The sequence below is a fragment of the Microcebus murinus genome, chromosome 14 (assembly GCF_040939455.1).
Source record: "Microcebus murinus isolate Inina chromosome 14, M.murinus_Inina_mat1.0, whole genome shotgun sequence".
Taxonomy (NCBI): domain Eukaryota; kingdom Metazoa; phylum Chordata; class Mammalia; order Primates; family Cheirogaleidae; genus Microcebus; species Microcebus murinus.
The window spans coordinates 12,496,985-12,520,312 of record NC_134117.1 but is presented as its reverse complement, the minus strand read 5'-3'; the positions used below and the strand labels follow the sequence as shown (position 1 = coordinate 12,520,312).

The following is a 23,328-nucleotide window of genomic DNA, read 5'->3' as shown; positions in this document are numbered from 1 at the left end:
CTGTTATTCAAAAGTAATGGCCAGGAAAGTCATGCCATGTCCATGGATGGGAAGACTCAACATAGTAAAGATGTCGACTCTTTGCACATTGATCTGTAGACTTACTGCAATCCCTGTTAAAAGCTCAGCAAGGTTTTATGTAGACATGCACAAGATTACTTTAAAATTTATATTGAAAGACCTTAAAACAGCTAGAACAATCTCGAAAAGAGAATGAGGTGGGAGAAATCACTCTACTTGATATTAAGGTCTACTACATGCTTATAGTATTTAGAACATGTGGTGTTGGTAGAGGGATAGGCACATAGATCATTGGAACAGAATAGAGAACACAGAAATAGACACATACAAATATGCTCAACAGATTTTTCACAAAGGTGAGAAAAACAGTCCAATGGAGTGAAGATAGTCTTCTCAACAAAAGGCGGTGGAACTACTGGGCATCCATTGGCAAGAATAAATAAATAAATAAATGTTGACCTAAACTCACACCTTATTAAAAATTAACTCAGTATGGATCATGGGCTTAAATGTAAAACATAAAACTACATAGTTTTATGTTCTTCTAAAACTTTTTAGAAGAAAACAGTTGAAAACCTTGGGGATCCAGGGCTAGGCATAAGAGATTTTACACTTGACGCATCTAGGAGACTGCATACAGATGGGGGTGGGGCTGGGGCATACAAGGCAATTGGCTTTTCAAGGCTTGGAGATCTTTCCTTCTCTTTCTACCGGGCAGTAGAGAAGCAACGAAGCTTGGTGCTTTCCATTTCAAACTGAACATTATACATATGTGACCACATGCCTTCATTCTTTTCCATCCCTAGAACCCTGGACTCTGAAGGCTTATCAGTTCTGGTCCCCAAGGTGGACACACTTACCTGGAAACCCAGCAAGGGGCCCATTGAACTACACCTTGTGCTGTCTGGGCACTTTAGGATTCTTATGCCCAGGAGCCAGTAAGCAAGAAGAGGGGTGTGACCATCTTGTCAGGGTCAATTGGAGAGGTAGGGGGCCTTTCACACAGTGGGAACAGAGAATTATATGGATGGCACTCAGGTGACCCACATGGGTACCTCCTGGTACTTCTTGCCCAACTATGTCTGAGAATGGACAAACACAAGCAACCTCACCCCAAAAAGGATATAGTTACCAAGGGCTCAGACTCCCAGGAATGAGGATTTGGGTCATGGCATTGGGTGAGCCATTGAGATCAGTAGAAGAGGTGGCAGAGGGCAAGGAAAAGCTGGAATAGATAGTGAAGGAGGAAGACTATGAGAATCAGTTGTGGCCCTGAGACCGACTGCAGCAACAGAGGCTGTACTGGTCCTACTAACCTACCTCTTCTAAGTTTGCCTTCAGGGCATCCATGCAACTTTGCAGTAACCACCCAAACTTATTACCCTTGTGTTTAGCATTCCTCCAATGCGTTTCAAATGCCTGAATCATTGCACTAGTCAACACACCATCCCAGCTCACCACTGGAGAAGCTTAACAATTTAGCAAGCACCTTGCACCAAGGGCTGTCTGCACGCCATCTCCTTACCACTCAGGTGTTGGGTGATCCAGTCCTAAAACCACATCTGAGAGCCACCTTCTCAGACCACTCCTGGTGCCAACTTGGATCCTATGGGGACCAGATATCCAGAGAGAGTCAGGAGTGGGAAAACTTTCTTGGGAAATAAGACCTGCAAGAGGAAAACTGGAGGAAGCAGATGGGACAGGGAAAGACTGCAGATCACAATGTAGACCTGACAGGGTCTCCGCAGACCAACAGAGAGTCCGAAACAAAGGTTGCAGGCTAGAGGAGTCCTCTGTGGGCAGAAATGGGTAGGCTTTGTGCCCCTGCCTTGTTTAGTCACTGGACAGGGGCTTCCCAAAGAAGAGGGCTTGAAAGCAGTGGCAAACCCTGAAAGAACAAACTGGGGGCTGTCACAAACCATGCTCCTCAAAGATGCACAGAGTGGATCCTTTTTTGGAGTGGGATCTGAATGTGCATGCACTCCACCCTGCCATCGGGGGGCACACTCTTCTCATAGCAGACAGGCACAGCAGAGCAAGTCCAACTGCACCAGCAGGTTTCTTTTAATTGCATGTCGTGTCTGCTAAGGCCCAATTGGCTGGAGCCAATCAGGTGGTCTACCCCAAAGCTAAGGGTCAGGGAGGCATACTCCTCCCACCATGCGGTCATGCAAGGGAGGGTAGGCTACAGGGCAATGAGAGATTGGGGCCAGTAATTAGATCCGCACGGGAGAAAGGCCCTTTGGAAACTGTGAGTTCAGGCCACATTAGTTGCTATAATTACCACCTGTCCAGGAGACAAGGTACCCCAGGCCAAGGAGTGCCATAGACAATCCTCAGCAAGGACTATCGCTTGACTAAAAACCAAAAACTTGGTAACTGGAAGTCAGCACTGCAGTTTCAGGATGGGAAAGGCCACACGAAGCACAGAACGACAACCACGCCATCCTCCCAAAGCCCCTGCCAGGCAGCTCCGGGGCTGGCCCGCATGGCGGATCAATAGCAATTTGGGGCACTAGGGAGGGCGCCATCTGAGTAGCTCGGATGAACTGAACGTGATGAGTTGCCGGCTGCTTCCTGAGTCCTTGGGGAAGCGCTCGCACCATGCACTTAGCGCTGGAGCCTGGCCATTCTCCGAGCACTCCCACCCCCTCTTCCTGCCTGGATGCTCCTGCCTCTTCCACCGGCTCCTGTCCTGCGTGCTCCAGGGAGGATGGAGGCTTCAGGCCAGGTCGGGAGGCGCTGCCCAGAGGCCCTGGGGAAGCTCTTCCCTGGCTTCTGCTTCCTCTGCTCCTTGGTGACCTACGCGCTGGTGGGCGCCGTGCTCTTCTCTGCCATCGAGGGCGGCCAGGTCCTGGGGCCAGCAGAGGACCGAGAGTTTGAGGCGTTCTTGGGGGAGCTCTGCAGCATCCTGGAATGCAACAGAACAGGTAGGTGCCTCGCCTGGGCAGGGCGGGCCTTTTCTTCCTGGTGGAAGCAGCCCCGGGGGGCAGAGGGCTACCTTGTAGGAGGCTGGGTCTGGGAGCTGCCTGCTTTGGTCCTCCCCATTCCTGGGCACCTTAGGCAAGTGACTTCTCTCTGAGCCTCAGTTTTCTCCTCTGAAAAGTGCGGAGACTAAAGGCCTCTCAGGGTTGCTGTGAAGAATGTAGGAAAAGCACTGAGCACCCAGTAGGTGCTCTGGAAAGATGAGCTCCATTTCCTTTGCCCCAGCTCCCAGCCCCAGTCAGACCCGCAGGCTCTGGGGAGGGTGGGTTGCTGGAGATTGGGTGGTGTGGGGTGGATGGGTGAGCACATCTGGGGCTGGGTGTTCCTAGGCTGGTCCTCAGAGCTATGCCAGACCTAGGATTCGTTTTACAGGGACTAGAATTCAAGGAACAACCCAAACGGGACTTGGGTGTCTGGGACGAGCTGCTCACCCCCCACTCTCCCATGTCCTTTTTCAAAGGCCTTTTCTGGTGTCTGGCTCAGGGGAGGGGGAGGTGCTGTGAGAGTTGGGAGCCTGGTCCTGGTCCCCGCTGCTCTCCCAGCTCGCTGAGCGACCAGTGGAGGCAGAGCCCGTGCCCTCTCTTAGTCTCAGTCTGTGGAGAGAAGAGGACCTCCCATCTCTAGCCTGCCAGTCACAGGGACCCCATGGGAAGCAGAGGAGACAAGGGACATGCAGCCTCTTGGAAGACAGAGGCTCCTCATATGTATCCTCACTGCACTTCACTTGTATTTAGTCACTTGCCTCTGCTCTGTTCACCAAAGGGAGCTTGCAAAGATATATTCAACAGAGCAAGATAAAAGAAGTGGGGGCAAATAAAGAAAAGACAAGGGGAAAGCAGCCTCTAAAAGTCAGGGGAAGAACAGGGTGCAGGAGCTCCTGTCCCCCTCCCGGGGAACAGCAGGTGCTTAGCCACCTGCTCCCAGCTCCTCCCACAGGCCAGACCTTGCTCTGGGAGCAGATCCAGCTCCCAAAGACCAGAGGCTGCAGAGAGGCAGGGTCTCCCCTCCGTGGAGGGTCCTATTCCCTGCACACTGGCCAGACAGACACAGGCTTACTCGGTGGACCAGGGAGATGCCGTTGCTGCCCAGGGGGCATTCTGAGTCATTATATAGGGTCTAGACTGCCAGCAAGTTCAAGGCTCTCCAAACCAGCCCATGCAGTGGAACCATCCAGGGAGCTTGTCTAAAATACACATTCCCAGGCTCTTCCTCATATCCACTTAATCAGGATCTCCAGGCCTGGGCTGGGAATTTTTTAAAAAAGTTTCCCAGGTGAGTCTGATGCACAGCAGGGCGCAGGAACCCAGAGCTGGTCCAACTCCACCTTGTGCTGATTTTCATCGGAGATTAACATGCTCAATGGTACTAGTTAAGAGTAGATCCTGCGCCAAACCTTTTCACACAGTATCTCACTTAATCCTCATAAGAACCCTATAAATTGGGAATCAATTGGCCCTCTTTTCCAGATTAGATGAGACACTGGGAGGTTAAGCAGTTTGCCCACGTTCACAAGCTAGAAAAAGTGGAGCCTGGAATTCAGCCCCAAGCACTTAAACTCCAGAGCATGAGCCTTTTTACCACCATATCATGCTGCTTCCCCCATGGGGAAACTGAGGCTCTGAAAGAAGCCTCTTGTCCACGGCCACTGGAACTTGTCAGGGTCGGGGCCAAGGGGTCTAGAATGCAGGTGTAGGGACTCTCAAGCTGGTGCTCATTCAAATGAGGAGTGACATCCTGCTGTGCATCAGGTTCAGTGCCATCTGCTTCTGACCATACCAGAGACTGGAAGGTGGCTTCTGGGGTCCCAAAGCCCACTGGCCCCCCATGCCAACAGAACCATTTGAGAATCTCCCTGAGAAGCCAGGGTTCCCATCCCTGCTCTCTTGGTCCCGGGACTGAAGTTTTGGAAGTGAAGGTTTCCCAGCCCTGAAGGAGACATTCTCAGGCAGCTGGCACCCAACGATCACAGTGTGATGACCACACTCCGTCAGAATCAATGACCTTCAGGAGTGGGTGCGATGTGTATCCATGTACCAGCTTGCATTTCATAAAAGCATTTTTGCTTTCAATTCTCAAGAACTCCATGAGAAGGGCAGAGCAGAAGTTATCTCCCTTTGAAAAGTCAAGGAAACAGAGGTTTGGAAAGATCAGAAAACCCCCCAAAGCCGCACAGCAATTCCAGGGCTGAGCTCAGGCCAGACCCCACGGGTCCCTCAGATAGGTGCTCCTCTCATGGGGCTACGTGGCCTCCTAATCTTCACGGGGACCAGCAGCAGGACCTAAGCTGGAGAGGCATTTTAAAGGAGGGCTTTGGGCACCAAGCTCAGTGTTGATGGGGACCACAGGGCAGGCGGGTGGCTGGTCCTTGGGGCAGACTCTGTCCCCTTTGCCTGGGCGGGGCCTGTCTTGAAGATGAGGACCCCACCTGACGCTGCTCGTGTCTTTCTCGAGCTGTGGAAGGCAAGAAACAGGACCTCCAGGAGCATCTGCGCAAGATGAAGCCCCAGTGGTTTAACAGGTCCGCAGACTGGTCCTTCCTGAGCTCGCTCTTTTTCTGCTGCACAGTGGTCAGCACCGTGGGTAAGTGCAAGGGCGAGGGCGCCCGCCCGTGGCCTCCTCCGGCCACAAACCGCAGCCTGGGAGGGAGATGTGGGGGAGAGGGTGGAGCCAGAGGGGGGCTGGGGACCTCTTGGTGGACACACTGGAACATATGATCTATTTAATACAAGAAACGAGGCTGGTGTGCTTACCCTGTGCCAGGCCTACTGTGTGCAGGTGGGCACTGTGCCCAGCACAGGAGGACAGCAGTGAGCAGGGCTGTGCCGCTGGCCTGTGAGTCACCTTTGTGCAAGTTAGAAAAGCACATCCTTCCTTCAGGTGGGTGCAACCCCGTGCCAGGCGTAGGCCCCATGAGCAAGGCATCTGGCCCCTTCTTGCGGCCCCGACTGAGTGCTCTTATACATGCCTGACCTGGCTGGGACCAGGGCAGATGTGGCCCTGGCCCTCATGGAGCCTACAGGCTCCTGGGCAAGACAGAAGTGTTTGAGGACAACCAGATGAGGTCAGTGTGTGACAGTGATGTGCTCGGGGTTTCTGGGAGAGAGTCGGGCCTTGGGGATGATCTGAGTGGTGAGGATATTTTCAAAGCCACCCTCACAGCCACACACCCTCCTTTTGGTGGTCACACAAAGGACAGCCTCCTCAGTGACAGGGAACACTGGACCTGGGGTGAGGAGATGCCCACCCCTCTCCCCTCCCCTCCTCTCCTCTCCGCCCTCCCCTCCTCTTCCCGTCCTTCCAAAAATCTCTATTGAACACCCACAAGCAGCAGCAGCTGCGCTGGCCGACACTTCTGCACTTCAGAGGCACCAGGCTGTGTTCTAAGTTCTTCATGCTGATTAGCTCATCTAATCCTCATCACGGTTAGGTGCTGTTATTGTTTCCACACCCGAGATGGGGAAACCGAGGCACCTGTGGTCAGCCAGTTTTGAATGGTCTCACAGCTCAGTTAAGCCCAGGCTCCTATGCACGACTTTCCGCATACCTGGCACCTAGGAACTGGCCGGCCCCTCCCTGCCCTGGTGAGGCTCTGGTCTAGTGGACAGGGACTGTCACTACTAACACACAGGCCGACAATCACCAACGCTGGTGAGCGTTCCTGAGGTGCAGCTTGGGGCCATGGGAGCAGGTAAAACAGGATGAGGGTCCTGATTTGTCTGGGAGGAGGAGCTGGGTTGGGAGGATCAGCAGACATTAACGAGGCAAAGAACCGAGAGCTTTCCAGGTAGAGGAGAGAGTGTGGGCAAAACTCCAGGGCTTGGTGGCCATTTGAGGACAAAAGCATCATGGCTGGAGGACAGAGCATGGGCAGGAGAGTTGGGCCTCCTGGGCTGGGGGCACGAGGCTGGTCTTGCACTTCGGTGCGGTGTACCTGGACCAGCAGTGACTCAGGGCCCTGAAGTAACTAAGGGCCTCCAAGCTGGCCTGCCCGTGCCCAGCTTCCGTCCTGCTGGTGCGGCAGGGCGAGCCGGGTTGGAGGGGCAAACCAAGCCTGCGGGGGCGCAGGCCACACAGGGCAGAGGTGGGGGAGCTGCCCTCAGTCTCAAGGCAGGAGCTCCCGGGTCAGGGCCCTCACCAGGAGTGTGGCCTATCACCCAGCCCCTGCCCCACTTGGCCAGCAAAAAGCACTGAGGCCCCTCTCTTCATTCAAGAGAGCAAAGGTGCCGATCTGATCCCTGGGAGGGCTCTACCCATAGGTGTCACAGGGCTGCGGCTGGGTCCCCTCACGCCCAGGGTGGTGGTGGAGCACAGTGGCCAGCTGTGGACTCTCTAGGTGGACTGTGTAATCTCCAGCGAGGGACATAGTCCCTCTGAGCCTCGTACCTGGGCCCATAGCCTCCTAGACCTGCCTCTCGGGGTCTGAGTGAAGTCAGCTGGTGACTGTGTACGTAAGTGGCAGCTGGGATTCCTTCAGCTGCAACTAACAGAAAGCCCAACTGACTGGCTTAAACTGCAAGGAAGGTGTGCTACTTCACAAGTAAGAAGTCCAGTGGGAGGTCAGCTCTGGGGCTGACGTGCACTCAGTCATGGCATTGCGCATCAACTTTTTTCCATCCTTCTGTTCAGTAGGTCACAAGAAGCCACCAAGGTCCACATCCCATCCGAACATACCCACATCGTATAGAGAAAGGGGCTGCCATCTCTTTCCAGAGGTGTCATAAGCAGCCAGGATTTCCTTCCAGAGGGCCCCAGTGGGCTCCTACCCAGCCCAAAGCCAGTCCCTGGCGGGGGGTGGGGGTGGATTGGATCACCAGGATGACCAAGACCAATGGGATCTACTCCTAAATCAGGTGGGGGAGCAATGGCATTGCAGAGGGATGGCCATGGGGTGGCACTCAGTCTGCAGCGCTATGCTTCATAAACTGGCCAGAGCCCCAGGAGAGCTCGTATGGCCCCCACGTGGCTTCTCTCGCTGGCCTGAATGCTGACACGGGTGGGGCAGGTAATGAGCAGAATATGACAACAGCTACAATATTCACCTGCTGGGCATGGGGTCATGTGTGCTAACATGCTGCATCATATTTAATTCTCACCACAACCCAGGAGGTAGGTGCTGTGACGGTCCCACTCCACAGATGGGTGAGCTCAGCTCTGAGACAGAATCACTGCCGGGAGTCAGAGGCAAGGCTGAGGTCGGGCCCCCAAGTTGGTCTTTCCAGGGGACCCATAGCTCAGGGAACACTTTGAGGGAACAGCAATTCCAGGCGAGCAGCAACTGCAAGACAAACCCTGGAGATGAGCAGGAGGCTGAGAGTTATGGGGTTTACTTTGTCTTTTTCCTTTCTTCAGCTTGGCACTGCTGGCCTCGTGGGCTGGATAATTCCTGGCTGGGGGATGCCCTGTGCATTGTAGGAGGTTGAACAGCATCTCTAGCCTCTACTCACTAGGTGCAATAGCATTTCCCCACTGTCCCCAGCCACTGTGGCAGCCAGAAATGTCTGCAGACATTGCCCCATGTTGAGAACAACTGCTAGATTGCAATGGTTGTCAAAGTGTGGTCCCAGAGCAGTAGAGTCAACATCACTGAGGAATTTGTCAGAAATGCAAATTAATTCTCAGGCCACATCCTAGACTGGCTGAGCCAGAAACTATAGCTGTGGGGCCCAGTAACCTGTGCTTTAAAAAGTTCTCATGCTATTCTGATACCTGCTAACGTTTGGGAAGCCCTAACCCAGGGGTCCTCAAACTTTTTAAACGGGGGGCCAGTTCATCATTCCCCAGACCGTTGGAGGGCTGGACTATAGTTAAAAAAAAAAAAAAAAAAAACTATGAACAAATTCCTATGCACACTGCATATATCTTATTTTGAAGTAAAAAAACAAATGGGCAAAAACACCCGTATGTGGTCCTCGGGCCGTAGTTTGAGGACGCCTGCCCTAACCTAATGCATGGTCCTCAGCCCTGGCCACACGTCAGAATCACCTGGAGAGCTTTCCCAAGCTTCCAGCCCAGACCCCCGCCCAGACCAATCACATCACAATCTCTCGAGACTGAGCCCAGGCATCAGTATTTTTCAGAGCCCTTCAGGTGATTCTAATGGGAGTCCAGACTGAATCACTGATCTAATGGAAATGCATTAGCTTGGTTTAAATTCCAAGAAAGCGATGCTACTACCCATCGTACGAGCCAATTAGGACATCATGCTGCCCAGTAATTACAACTGGAAGAGGATGTTGGGGAATGTTCTGCATTGCCCATAATCAATACTGTGTTTGAAAGTCCCTCTGGTAATACTGCTTCCCGCCCTGCAGCTCTGGGTCAGCTGAAGTGCACCTGGCCTTGGAGGCCAAGACTGGGATAACTGACAGGTGTGAGGCCGGTGGGTCCTCAGCCATTCCCGACTGTCAGCCCCCTTGGATTAAAAAGGAAAGCACATGGGCTATTAAATACCCACAGGCTAAGTGCAGTGAAATGATTGTATCAGAATATATGAATGCATTATAAGAAATGATATGAGTTTCCATTATGCATTTCAGCATTCAGTAATGAGGACAGTTAATACATTCCTTCCGTAGGGGCTGTGTGTTCTCTGAGACTCGCTTCCTTGATACATTTTCTGCAAGGTGGCATATCTCTTGTGCTGTAAACACATCTCACCCAGAGCCAGCCACACAGGCTCTTCTTCCTTTGTAACCATGAAACCCACCTTTGCCAAGAAGAGCAGTGGATTCAGAAGTGCCTGGTCTGTGCTCAAATCCCCAGCTTTTCTGACACCCCAAGTTCAAACCATCCCCCTGCCCTGCTGAAATTTCTGCCCACATTGATGTCTAGCCAGTCCCCACGCTTCTTTCCTTCTTTCAGCTGCCACCTTAGCCAGAGCCCCATCATCTCCCACCTGGGCAGGTGCCATGGCCTCCCTACTGGTCTTGTGTCCACCTGGAACCCTCTAATTTACTCTCTGTGGGTCAGCCAGAGTGATCTTTGCAGGTGCAAACCTGCTTGTGTTAGTTTCTGGTGGTTGCTGTAACAAACTCCCAGTAATTCTGCTGCTTAAAGTAATAGCAATGTATTCTGTCAAGTTCTGGAGGCCAGGATCAGTTTCACTGACTTCACACATCAAGGGGTTGCCAGAGTATGCTCCTGCTGGAAGCTTTAGGGGAGGAGCCCTCCTTGCCTCTCCCAGCTTCCGGGGGCTGCCAGCTCTCCTTGATTTGGGTCTGCATCCCTCCAGTCTCTGCCTTTGGGGTCCTATTGCCTCTTCTCTGTGTGTAGACTCTCGCTCTGCCTCTCCTTAACATGGACACTTATGGCATTTAGGGCTCACACAGATAATCCAAGATAATCTCCTCATCTCAAAGTCTTCAGTCACATCTGCAAGGGCCCCCTTCCCAGATAAGGTAGCAGCCACAGATTCTGGAAATTAGGACTTGGATATCTTTATCAGGGGGAGGGTGTGGTTTTTCAGCCTACCACACTGATCAAGGCACACCCCCATCTGTCACGTGACCACGCCCACCTTTAGACCACACCCCTCTCCCCCGGCCTCACCTTCCTGCCTCCCTGTGCTCTGACCACACTGTCCTTCTCTCAGTTCCTTGAACCAGGGTGACAGCTGCACCCTAGGTGACACCTTGATGAAAAATTAGAAAATCACATCCCCTTTAGGCAGACACAACCCTGTGCCCTGAGCCCTGCTCACAGCTTGGTAAATGCACCACAGGCTACATTGCAGCTTCCAGGCGTTCCCTCGTATGTGCAGTATACAAGTTGTCCCACCCTAGGAACAGCCCTTTCTTGAACTTTCCAGGGGCCTTTGCACATGCTGCTTTTGCTCTCTTCACCTGGCTAACTCTCGGTCCCACTCCCAATCTCAGCTCAAGAGTCACCATACCGGGAAATCTTTCCTGAGCCTTAATCCAGGATGTGTGCCTTTGTTCTAGTCATTCGTAGGACAGTCAGCTTTTGCACTTCTTGTTATTGATCTCCGTTTGTAATTGCATACTCTTTATGGTGGTTTTTCGATTAATATCTGCCTCTCCCACTAAACCAGAGGCTCAGGGAGGTTGGATTCCTTATCTACTTTGCTCACTACGTGTCCCCAGTGCATGCGTTAAGCACTCAATAACTATTCGTTGAGTGAGTGACTACGCACACACCCATCAAGTGGTGCCTGTTGGAAACAGCCAGAGTGGTGTTAAGTACCCTGGGACAGATGCAAACTGGTGAGACCCTTGGAGGGCCACAGCTCCCTGCCCACCCTTGGGATCCTGGCGAGGGTGGGCAACCTGAATGCCTGCATATTCCGAGAGGTCAGAGCCTGAGACCAGTTTGCCACTGGGAGCTGCAGTCCTGGAGGTGGTTGGGGCTTAGCCAGCCCAGCAGTTGCCTTCAAATTAATTTACATAATTGGGCTGGGATTTTCCTGTATTAATCACCCTTTATAACATCAAAAATTAATCACAGGCATTAAATCCAAAAGCTCTTTCATCTGCTTGTTGAAGTCATTGAAGCTTGCCTGCTCCAGAAGACCCAACCACCTGTGCTGTGGGGTTGGCTGCCTCTCTGCTCCTGTCCCTTTACAGATGAAAGGGGAGGGGTGGGGGAGAGGTGGCAGGAGGAGGGACTCCTGAAGAGTGCAGAGACCTCAGCCTGCCCCTCCTTTTGCTTGCTGTACTGGTTCTCAGTGGCTCTCATTGGTTGAGAGCACTGGCTCGGGAGCTGGAGAGCCCTGTGGGTTTGACTCCCAATTCCACTATTTAGCACATGTATGCTCTTGGCCAAGCCACTTCATCTCCCCATCTGAGAATGGTGATAAAAATACCTATGTTTGAAGATTGAGTGATCCCTAGCCCACAGTAAGTGCTCAATAGGCAGCTATTTTATTAGCTCTCAAGGGCGAGATGCCAACATTTATCAATCGTCTGCTGTGTGCCAGGCAAGAGCCTCATGTGATCCTCCCAGCTAGTCAATATATAAACTAGGGATTGTCATCCCTGTTTTGTAATTAAGAGTCCTGAAAATGTAAGCAGTCAAGTAACATTCTTATAAATGGCAGAGCTGAGGTTCACACAAGGTCGGTCAGATCCTAGAGGTTGGGATGCCAATGACTTCACTGTCATTTATGAGCGTGTTTGCCAATCTGCTAAATCACAAATGGCTCTGAGGGCAGCAATTGTACTCATCTTCCATCTTTCTATGTCCCTAATACCATGCACACTGCTGTGTACACTACTAGCACATAATAGGTGCCTCTTATATAGAAACGAATATACTGAGAGGCCCCAGACATCCCATGGAGGACAAAGGTGGCTTCTTAAAAGCTGGCACCTTCATGGAGGGCGAAGAAGGCAGTGGGTATGATGGCAAACCTGTCCAGCCCCACTCACCTGTGCTCATCCCATCCTTCCAGGTGAGCTGAGCCCATCCTCTTGGGGACACTTAGAAATGGCCATGGCAGAATGAAAGGCAATCAGTTCACCCCCAAACCTGTGCTTGTGCCCTGCCAAGGACAGTTCAGGTCAAAGATCTGGATGTGAGTTGCTCCTGATCCTAAAGGGAAGATGGGTTTCACTCCCCACCCCTCCCTACCACCAAAGCAGGCCTAATGCCAGGCAGGTGCATGAATGCCTTGAGATGAATATTTTCAAACATAGTGTAAAATGTCAAGCTAAGGAGGAGAAATGGCAGAAGGTTTCTCTGAAGCTGCTTGTGGGGTGGAGGGAAAGTGACAGACAACAACCCTAGATTCTTCTTTTTCAGGTTACGGCCACATCTACCCTGTCACCAGGCTCGGCAAGTACGTGTGCATGCTCTATGCTCTCTTTGGTATCCCCCTGATGTTCCTGGTCCTCACTGACACAGGTGACATCCTGGCAACCATCTTATCCACATCCTATAATCGATTCCGAAAACTCTCTTTCTTCACCCATCACCTCTCCAAGGGGTGCTCCCAAGTGCTGTGCGGGAGGAAGCCTGACCCCCGGCCTGCAGACGAAGCCATCCCTCAGATCACCATCACCGCTGAAGAGCTCCCGGGCCCCACGCCCGGCAAGTGTCCTTCAGCCCCAAGCCGCAACACAGAGCTGTTTGAGAGATTTCTCGCACAAGACAAACATAACGCACTGCAACTGTCCCCGCAGGCCATCGAGAGGAGTACCTCGTGTCCCGAACTGGTGTCGGGGAGACTCTCATACTCCGTCATCAGCAACCTGGATGAGGTTGGCCAGCAGGTGGAGAGGCTGGACGTCCCTCTCCCCATCATTGCGCTCGTTGTTTTTGCCTACATTTCCTGTGCAGCTGCCATCCTCCCCTGCTGGGAGACGCATCTGGACTTTGAGAGTGCCTTCTATTTCTGCTTTGTCACGCTGACCACCATTGGGTTTGGGGATACCGTTTTAGAGCACCCTAACTTCTTCCTCTTCTTCTCCATTTATATCATCGTTGGAATGGAGATTGTGTTCATTGCTTTTAAGTTGGTACAAAACAGACTGATTCACATCTACAAAAGCCTCATGCTATTCTTTGCAAAAGGGAAGTTTTACCACCTTGTTAAAAAATGAAGGCTCCATCATCTCTCAAGTAAAAGACACTGGCTGAACTGGTTTTTTTGCCTTATCTTTTAGGGCAGTGTGGTTAGACCAGTGGCAATGCAGCCTGTCATGGAGACCTTGAGGCTTGGAGACAAATCCTTCACGAGAGCTGAGTTCAGTCTTGAGGCCCCACAGAAATCTGGCCAGTGCCTTTTGTATCAGACATTAGGAATAAAACTACCACCATTCTCCAAACTCTAATTAATTTCCCTGTCCTCATTTTTTAAAAGCATTATCTTATGTAGATACAACCTTATGGATGTCACTGATTTTCTTGTGACACAAGAAAAAAAAAAAAAACCTTAATTCTTGGAATTTGTACTTTCAGATAAATTAAAATCTTCTTGGGCTGCTCCAGGTTATCTTTGATGAAAAATGGCTGGTTTGGGCAACCTCTGTTTTCGAATGGCTGCATGAATACATGTAAGACCAGCCTCTTCCCAGCCCATGTAAAATAAATGGATGCCAGACATCACCAAGATGATGAAGTACAAGCAATCTGACTTCATTCTCCCCAACATAACCCCAGACAACTGTCCAATGCCAAGATTATAACCACTGACAGCCCAGAACTTAAAACTGAGGCTGTGACAACCCTGGAGCCACAGACACGTGAAAAACTGAGTGGGAGTTGGGAGAAAGGGACTCCTCTATCCGTGATGCCCCTCCCTCAAGTTGCAAGGCACCATGTGGAGAAGCCCCCCAAACTCACAGCTTCTAACTCACAGATCAGTGTCTGGAGAGGGAACCCTGAAAGACAGATCGTGGAGATGGAGCTAGTAACCCCAGTGTGTGAAACTCAAGGGCTGCTCTCCCATCTCAGATAAAGACAATGCTAAATCAGAGAGGCAGTTCAGCAGCAGCATGTTGTAAGAGGTGCTATCCACAGATCCTCTGGGTGTGAACCCCTATCCAACTCCTCACACAGCTAAGAATCCTAACTTTTGAGAGCTGCAGCAAACCCGGGCTTAGGGCACCACCTAGTGCCAAAAAGGAGGCAGCAACCAAAGTCTAAATAAATCAATAGTCAAATTACACAGGACCTCTGAATATATACACTAGAGAGACCAAACCAACTCAAGACAGCAAAGACTGGAACAAATAACTCTCAATGGAAAGACATAGATGTACATCTACAAGAAACAGTAAATAGAACCATGATCTCCCCAAATGGACAAAGCAAGGAATCAGGAAACAACTCCAACAAGATGGCAATTATGTGAGCTCTCAGATCAAGAATTTAAAATAGCAATCTCAAGGAAACTCAGCAAACTCCAAGATAACACAGAAAAATAATTCAGAAATGTATCAGAAATTTGAGAAAAAGATTGAAATAATTTTAAAAAATCAAACATAAATCCTGGAACTGAGAAATGCATCAGAGGGTCTCAACAATAGAATTGATCAAGCAGAAGAAAGAATTAGATTAAAGACAGGTTGTTTGAAAATACACAGGGAAAAAAGAAAACAGTATGAAAAAGGAATGGAGAATATTTACAAAATTTAGAAAATAACCTCAAAAGAACAAATCTAAGAGTCACTGGCTTTTAAGAGGGAATTGAGAAATAGCAAGGGATAGAAAGCTTATTTGAAGAAATAATAACAAAAAACTTTCCAAACATAAAGATATAAATATCCAGATACAGAAAGGTCAAAGATCATCAAATAGATGCAACCCAAATGAGACTACCCTAAGGCATATAATAATCAAACTCTAAAAGGTCAAGGACAAAGAGAGGATCCTAAAAGCAGCAAGAGAAAAGAAGCAAATAACATATAAAGGAATTCTGATTTGTCTGGCAGCAGACTTCTCAGCAGAAACCATAGAGGCCAGGAGGGAGTGGGGTGATATATTCAAAGTGTTGAAAGAAAAAAAAAATCCCTGGCAACTGAGAATACTATACCCAACAAAACTATCCTTCAAACATGAGGGAGAGATAAAGACTCTTCCAGACAAAGAAACAAACAAAAGCTGATGTAATTCATCACCACCAAACCTGTTTTACAAGAAACACTAAAGGGAGTTCTTCAACCTGAAAGAAAAAGACACTAATGTGCAACTAGAAATCATCTGAAAGTTTAAAATTCACTGGTAAAGTAAATACACAGGTAAATTCAGAATACTCTACCACTGTAATAGTGGTGTGTAAACCTCTCCTATCTCTAGTATAAAAATTAAAAGAAATATACCCCAAATAATAATAGTTTGTTCAGAGATAGGCAATAGATAAAAAGATATAAACTGAGACAACAAAAAGACAAAATGTGGGGAGATTAAATTAAATTTTTTAGTCTTTTCTTTCTGTGTGATCAAAGTTATTTGTTCAAAATAACTTGTTCAAAGATTTTTTTGGTAAGCCTTTTGGTTACCAGAAAGCAAAAACCTATAAGAGATACACTAACAATGAAAAGCAAGAAATGAAAATATACTAATAGAGAAACTCACTTCAAATATACTGATACCACTCGGTGGAATTGCCACCTATGTTCACAGGGGCCTGGGATATTTTCCAGTTGCCAGATTCTATGTAGACCACCTTTCTTACCAATTGGCACATGGATGGTGCCTCCTGAATGAGTTGGCATGTGAAAGTCTTGATGCCTAAATGAATGGATTAGTATGTGAAAAGGTTGGCACTTGTTGGGTGGACACACTCTTGAGCTGTTCACAGATGGGTTGGCGCGTGAATGGGCTGGTCTGTGTAGCAGTTTCCATAGGTGCCTCACCCATACACCCTGGCACTCCAACTCCCTTTACCTGAGGACTGTCCCTGGCCATGAGAGCACAAGCATGTACAGTGCCAGCTAGAAGTGCCAAGGACTTAATGCTTCTGGGAGCAGCCCTCAATCAATGCCTAATGGGAGCCGGTGGATATAAGGTGCCCAGCTTCCTTGCTTCTCCTGTGGAATAACTCTGGGACATATTTAATACTGTCTTTCCAGATTCCTCCATGGACTTGAGCCTCAGTTACTCAATAGCACACCCTGTATTGGCCGCCTCCATCTCCCTGTCTCACTTCTTCACTGCTCTGCTGAGGTTTCCTGAGACTATCTCCTAAAGAACCCATGTGTAATCAAACCTTGTCTCAGAGCCACTCCTGGGGACCCCAGCCCAGGAGAGGATGTAAACAAGTCAGTATATAAATGGGTTGACACATGCATGGAATAACACAAGTCTTTTACTAGTTCCCTCGTTGGTTATTAGAAATGTTTTACGACTAGATCTTGCTTCTTTGAAAGAATATTGCAAAAATCAATCTGTGTTCTGTGATTAGCAGAATTAGTCCCTGAGTAAATGGAGAACTTTGCTATAGTGTGTAGCATAAAAATTGCAAGAACCAAGGAAAAATGCCGGGAGATTACAGTTTGAAAAACAAAAGGAGCACCTGTCTTTTAAGGCTTCTTCATTCTGTTGTCGTAGGTTCTGGCCAGTGCCAAGGGCTGTCTCTCAGAGGGGCCTTAGGTCTCTCTTTCTGCATCTTTCCCCCCTTTCCCCACAACTAGTAGGTTTTCTGCCCCTTCGATCCTTGAAGACCTACCTTTGGCAATGGAATCGACAAGGTGTGAGCAAGAATCAGTGCAAAACATGAAGCTCCAATAGTGGGATTTCAGGCAGCAGTTACAGGCACTAGAGGTTTTATGGAGTTTCTTGACATCCTCAGAGCACATTCGCCCAGCTGGAGGACAGCAAAGCCCCTGGAGCCCAAATGCAGTCAACAATGACCCCTCAAGTGGGCGCACATAATGGGGCTAGAAGGCTATTTGACCCATTCAGTAAACTGAGTGTCCAAGATGAATCAGGTCCACCCTCAGAAACATAGAGGTCACTTCATTCCAGGTGGCATGAACTTCCCAGCCACTCCCTTCTTGAGGCAATAGCAAGTTGGGTTGAAATGCAAACACGGTGGTTGTCAGGGATGCACATGATGCAAATTAAAGATCACGCGCAATTGCTCATTTCATTTGCTAGTCAGAATTCTTCCATGGTTCTAAGGAAATGGCATGCCCGAGTGGGTGCACGTGTGAGCACACACACACATCTTGTGTCTTTTTTCATAAGGGCATTAATCCCATTATGGGAGCTCCAACCTCATGACCTCCTTTAAACCTATTAATAATTACCTCCCAAAGGCCCTACCTCCTAATACCATCACATCGGGAGTTAGGTTTTCAACATACGAATTTGGGGAGGATGCATTCAGTCCATAGCACTCTCCAAAATTCAGGCATCATTGGTCTGCGGTGCCACCTGGACACTGGGGTTTTAGAAGGTCTCAGGTGATCCCAACGTGTGGTCAGAATTGAGAACCAGGGCGCTAACTACTCTCCCAGCCTGAAGTGCCTTTCTCCCTGCCAGGCTGGAGGAAGACTTGCCTTCCAGGCTCAGCCCACATGTCACCTCCTCTAGGTAGTGTCCCCTGACTCCTGGAAGTGGCCACCCTTGTCACCTTCATGCTCCCGCTGCAGCCACTGGAACCCCTTCCTCTGTTACAGGATTGTGACAAGGTTCTCACTTTTAATCTCCTCTCTGGACTCTGATCTGCCCAAATAAAGTGTCTTCATCATCACTGTTCTCTCTCCCTTTTATTCTTCAGCAGCCGCCAATACGGGAGAGCTCTGGGTGGGCCTCAGGTGCACACGCTAAGGAGGGCGGCGCCACTTACCCACGCCCGCCACGTGCCAGCCCCTAGCTGGGTGCCGTCTGTTCCCCATCTGAGCCAGCGCTTCCCGCGGCACTGAGAGTTAGGTCCAGTGTCCCCATTTGATAGGTTTAGGAAACTGAGGTCAAGTCTAGTCTGACTCTAAGTCAGTGGTTCTTAGTGGACCAGCAGCCTCGGCGGCCCCCGGGAACTTGTTAGAATTGCAGATTCTCCACCCAGGACCCAGGAATCAGCGCGCTGGGTTTTAATAAGCCCTCCAGGTGATTTGCTGTTTGCTTCAGAATGTTTGATCCCCAAGTTCGAAAACCACTGCTGTAACTACAGCGTCTCTGTGGGGACAGTCTGCGGGGCCAGCAGCCTGGGAAGGCGCACGGCCCGGTCCGGACTGGGCAGGGTGCTGCGCGCGCGTCACGGACGGGACAACTGACGCCGTCCCCACAAGAGCGAATACTCATCTCCACCCTCACAGGAGGCTGCTCGTCGCCTGGCCAGGCCTTGCTGGGGGATCGAGGCCAGCTGCCCAGCACGACCCGGCTCCATGGGAGGGCTGGGGCCCAGCTTGTGCCTCCGGAATTAGGGGGCCTGGAAATCGCCCCAGAAGCTCCCGGACTCTGGAGGGGAGGGGTGATTTTGATGGTCACCTGCTGCATGTCCCACTCACCGGCACAGACGCGCCCTGTGCCCCCCCCCCCCCCATCTCCGACTCCTCCCGCCGGGACCAAAGCCTTTGGCCGGACCGCTGACCCAGCGCCGGTGGGGGCCGTCCTGCCCAGCTGTCCCGCAGCCCCGCACGTGGTTTTGTGAGTACCCCCTTTTTAAAGTAAGAAGAAACTGAAGTTCAGGGGTGCCAAGCGATTCGTTAAGGCGACACAGCCGAAGAGACGGGGTGGCGCTGGGGGTGTCAAGGATGAAGGCGGCCGCTCCGGGAGGCCCAATCACGTGGGGCGGTGACAGCGGGCGCTGTCAGGGGAAGGGCAGCGGGTCCCAACCGGGCACCCCCGAGTGGGTCGGGACTCGGAGCTCGCAGGGTGCGGGAGCGTATGGAGGAGCCCCTCGCCGCCCCAGCCCTGCTCCCGGCGGGTGGCGCGGCTGCGCTTCCCCATATGGCCACGAGGTGGCGCCACCAGACCGCGTGGCCCCGCGCTCCGGGGCCAGCAGGTGGCGCGTCCTGCGTGCGCTCGGGGCCTGGCTGCTGCGCGGCTGCCGGGCGCCTCCGCGAGTGGGGCTCGGGGAGGGGGTGTCTCCCGCCACGGTCCCCGGGGAAGAGGGGAGCCTCTGACCCCAGTCTCCCGCCGTAGCCCCTGCGAGGGGCGCCTCGGACTCCTGTCTTTATCTCCGCCCCGGGGGAAGGACGCTTCGACCGCTGTCCCCTGTCCTTCAAATCACAAGTCCTACCTGGCCCGCCGCAGTGCCTGAAATGTTACCACTTGAGACTCCGCCACTTGGCAGGTGGTGTCCTATAAATACGTCCGCCTCTAGCGCCCCTTCGCCCTGGCCGTTTCCTTCCCCGGCCTCCCAGCCTCGCCCGCAGAGGGGTTTCAGGCAGGGACAGCGGGGGCTTCTGAAGTCCCAGGGCGCGTCCTGCCTGCGTGCCGCGGCCGAGGCTGGGGAGTGAGCCCCAAGAATGGCCGGGTTGTTGAGGCTGTGGCTTTGCTTTCTGTTCCCAACACCGATTCTCACCTCCTGGAGTTGACAAGCCCTGCGTTACCTTCTTTGGGGGGAGGAGGGACCGGCGTCCAGGAGACCTGCCTGTGCCCTGCCCTGCTGGCGACCTCAGACAAGGGGGGAGGACTGCCGCTGGGTCTGTCCAGGGGGAGGGAATTGGCCAGGACAGGCCCTGTGTTCCTGCTGACCTCTGGGATTGGGTGTCCTGCCTTGTCACCGAAAGAGTAGCTGCTGCTTTCGTGGGTGGGGCGAGGGGGTGGCCTGGACTCCCAGGACCTTGGCATGTGGCTGCCGTATGCACTGCTTTGTGTTGGGCACAGGCTTCAGTGTCTGAGGGTGCCTGGCAAGTAGGAAAAAGGGAAGGCAAACAGCATTTAATGAGCAACTGATATGTGCCATGCTCCCTACCTGTGTTAGTTACACATTGAGACCTTTCCAGCTGCATCCACGTGGCTCACAGACACAGATATACCCCTAGGCCTGGCACATGGTGGGTACTCAGTAAATATCTGGTGCAGGAATGAATCCCTGACACCAGTCTAAGGAGAAGGTCAGTGTTGGTGCTTGGGTCAGAGCCGTTGCCCCTGACAGCTTGTGCCAGACCACTGGGGTGGTGCGTGCTCAAAACTGCTGGAACCTTCCCTGAACTGTCCCTTACTGAATGTGAATGGCCCAGAAGGTGGTGCTTGAGACAAAGGATTAGAGACTTCACTGGTGCCCATCAAGGGAGCTGTCAAGCGGAGAGAGGTGATTTCTCGGGAAGCTGAGGAAGCTTAAACTCGGGGTCCCCTACTCACTTGAGACCTCCCATGGCTGGGAGAAGCCCTGGCAGTGTGCTCACATGAGTGTATGTTTTTGTATGTCAGCACTGTGAAGCTTGTAATTGTTGTCATCGCTCATTCTAAATAAATATTCAGGTTCATACCTAATTTTGAATAGGTAATTTTGTATTTTTCTTCCTTAAAGAGAGGCCCTTAAATTGCATAGGTGTCCACAAAAACCTCAATCATCCCTGGCCAGGAGACATTAAGCAGAAAGAAATGCTGTCCCAGGGGACGGCCCCTAAACCAGCTTCCTGCTCACCTTTCCAACATTCTCCCCAGACAGAGATGCAGCCACAGTTCCACTGGGCATTGGCCCCCTCCTCCCATGTCAGCCTGTCCTCACACGGTAAAATAGCCTTAGGGTCACTGGACATGGTGGCGTGAACCTGTAGTCCCAGCTACTTGGGAGGCTGGGGTTGAAGGATCGCTTGAGTCAAGGAGGTTGATACTGTAGCATGCTATGATCATGCCTGTGAATAGCCACTGTACTCCAGCCTGGCCAACATAGTAAGACTCTGTCCCTAAAAAGATAAACATAATTTTTGAAAACCCTTAGGGTTGAGTCACAAACTAAGAGGCCAGAAAGTAGATTTGACAGGGACATCACAAAACTCCACGCCCTGGTTTCTGCCAGGAGGTACAACTGCCCACCGTCCCGAGATGTCCAGAGGTTAGGTGACTCATGGAAAGGGCCAAGGGGAAGGCAGTCGGATGGCAAGCCCAGAAGCTTCCCCAAGAGCGCCCCTCAATGTCATGCTGACCAGTGAAGGAGTTCAGGAAATTTTACTCCAAAATATGACTCCTTGAGATAAAGAATATTTTGAATTAAAGGCCATTTGAAATAAAAAAGCACTGGAATGGGCTTTCCCTCTATCTGCATAGACTGGACTGACCCGGTCAAAAGACCAAAAGGGTGCAAATGACTTCCCTTCTTCTCCCTGTTATCTCAAAATATTACAGGAAAGAAGATCAAGAATGCAACCAGACCTGGCCCAAGTAATTTAAATATAACACCCGTCTCTCAGATTAATTTAATTTGCAGGGAATCACTTATAAGTCAATCTCTTTCCCCCATCCATCTTCCCTAACACCATTTGTCACCCCTAAACAGAAGTACCTGTACTCCTTATTTCCCATCCCCTCCAAAAAGACAGGTATGAATCGCTTCTTGGCCTTTTGGCTAAGATCAAGTGTGCAAAAAAACAGGTATGAGAATATCTGAACTTCATTGGGATATTGAGTAATCACTGTGATTCTCCCCATGTGCATGGTAAATAATCCTTTCTGTTATTAATCCTCTTTAATTGTGAGTTGATCTTTCAGCGAAATTTCTGGGGAAAGGGCAAGTTTCCCCTCACCCCTACAGTTTGGCGTAGGTGGCAGGATCCCCAAGCCGCTCTGCTCTTCTGGAAGCTGCAGTGAGGAGAATGCAGAGCCTGACCAGCCTGCAGGCGGCGGGTAAGATACCTCAACTTACCAGTCAGACTCCCGGCTTTCCTCTCTCTGTGGGCTCCGCTTGAGCAGACGGTAAAAGATCCCTGTCATTTCCAAATTTAAGATGAATGACAGAAAAGGTTTTTGTGAGTGACTAGCCTTGTGAGTGACCCTGGTATTGATGTATTTTTTGGTACTTTGTGGTATGAATATTCATATTGTTCCGTTCCCTCTCCTCTGAGAAATAGCCTTTTTTGTTGTTCCTTTTTTTGTCATTGTCTTTATGTGTCGTTTTTGTCATAAAGAGGGTTACCATGGGGTCGAACTTGGGCCTAACACCTCATAAGCCCGTCTTTGGAGCTGGCCCTGCAGACCAGCCAGTTGCACGGTTCTGACTGGACCCGCATCTATTAAGACAAACTTCACTGCAGCTCCCCGGAAAACAAAAACCAGTATGAGGTTTCCCTCTCCTTCTGTTATTTATCCCTGAGCTTGTCTTGTGACTGAGTGGGAGTTTTCTCCTCAGTCTCTGCCATCCGGGAGCGTGGTTTTTTTTTTTTTTTTTTCGGGAACTCGTCAGGCAGCCAATCTGAAAAGATCAGGGGTCCGAGACACGTGAGACTCTGAGCAGCACGCTCTTTGTACCCAACGTGTCAAGCTCTAGGGGAAGTCTTTGTCGTAAAATGTCCTGCTGTCTTTGTTATCTGTTTCTGAGAGTGAATTTTGGGGAGTCCTGGAAACTGCCTTCTCCGTGGGCTCTGCATGCTGACCCTGGAAAACTACCACCTGGGTTTTCTATGAAGAGGTATTGTGTTACCAAAAGTTCGGCAAGCAGTTGGAGGAGAAGGAAAGGGAGGTTTATTAATTTGCCAGCAAATGAGGACAGTGGCAGACTTGCATTTCAAAGTACCATGTTCCCAGCTATGAGCAGAAACAGAGTTTGATCACCATTGCGTATGGTGGTGAAGCATGCAAGTGCTTCCCGCCTAGATGGTCAGCATGCCAGATAACCACAGGTGCCATCGAACACCCTGTGTTAGCAGCTATTTCACTTTAAATGCAGCCAAATTATAAATTTGGGCTGTTTTGTTCATAAAGTGGTACCAAACGAATGTACTAAATGTGATATTATTTTTAAAAATCTACTTG

At 50.7% G+C, this 23,328-nt stretch overlaps 1 protein-coding gene across 1 annotated transcript; it reads left to right on the top strand.

The window, feature by feature from the left end:
• The first annotated feature begins 2,734 nt into the window (after positions 1-2,734).
• KCNK18 (potassium two pore domain channel subfamily K member 18) lies at positions 2,735-13,565 on the top strand. Its single transcript, XM_012775109.1, has 3 exons — positions 2,735-2,951; positions 5,458-5,586; positions 12,766-13,565. The coding sequence occupies exons 1-3, from the start codon at positions 2,735-2,737 to the stop codon at positions 13,563-13,565; spliced, it is 1,146 nt and encodes a 381-aa protein (XP_012630563.1).
• Positions 13,566-23,328: the final 9,763 nt, after the last annotated feature.

Excerpts from the sequence above, each read along its gene's own strand:
- KCNK18 (XM_012775109.1), top strand. The coding sequence starts at position 2,735 with ATGGAGGCTTCAGGCCAGGTCGGGAGGCGCTGCCCAGAGGCCCTGGGG. Across the intron at positions 2,952-5,457 it reads CCTGGAATGCAACAGAACAG|CTGTGGAAGGCAAGAAACAG; the intron begins GTAGGTGCCTCG and ends GTCTTTCTCGAG. Across the intron at positions 5,587-12,765 it reads CACAGTGGTCAGCACCGTGG|GTTACGGCCACATCTACCCT; the intron begins GTAAGTGCAAGG and ends CTTCTTTTTCAG.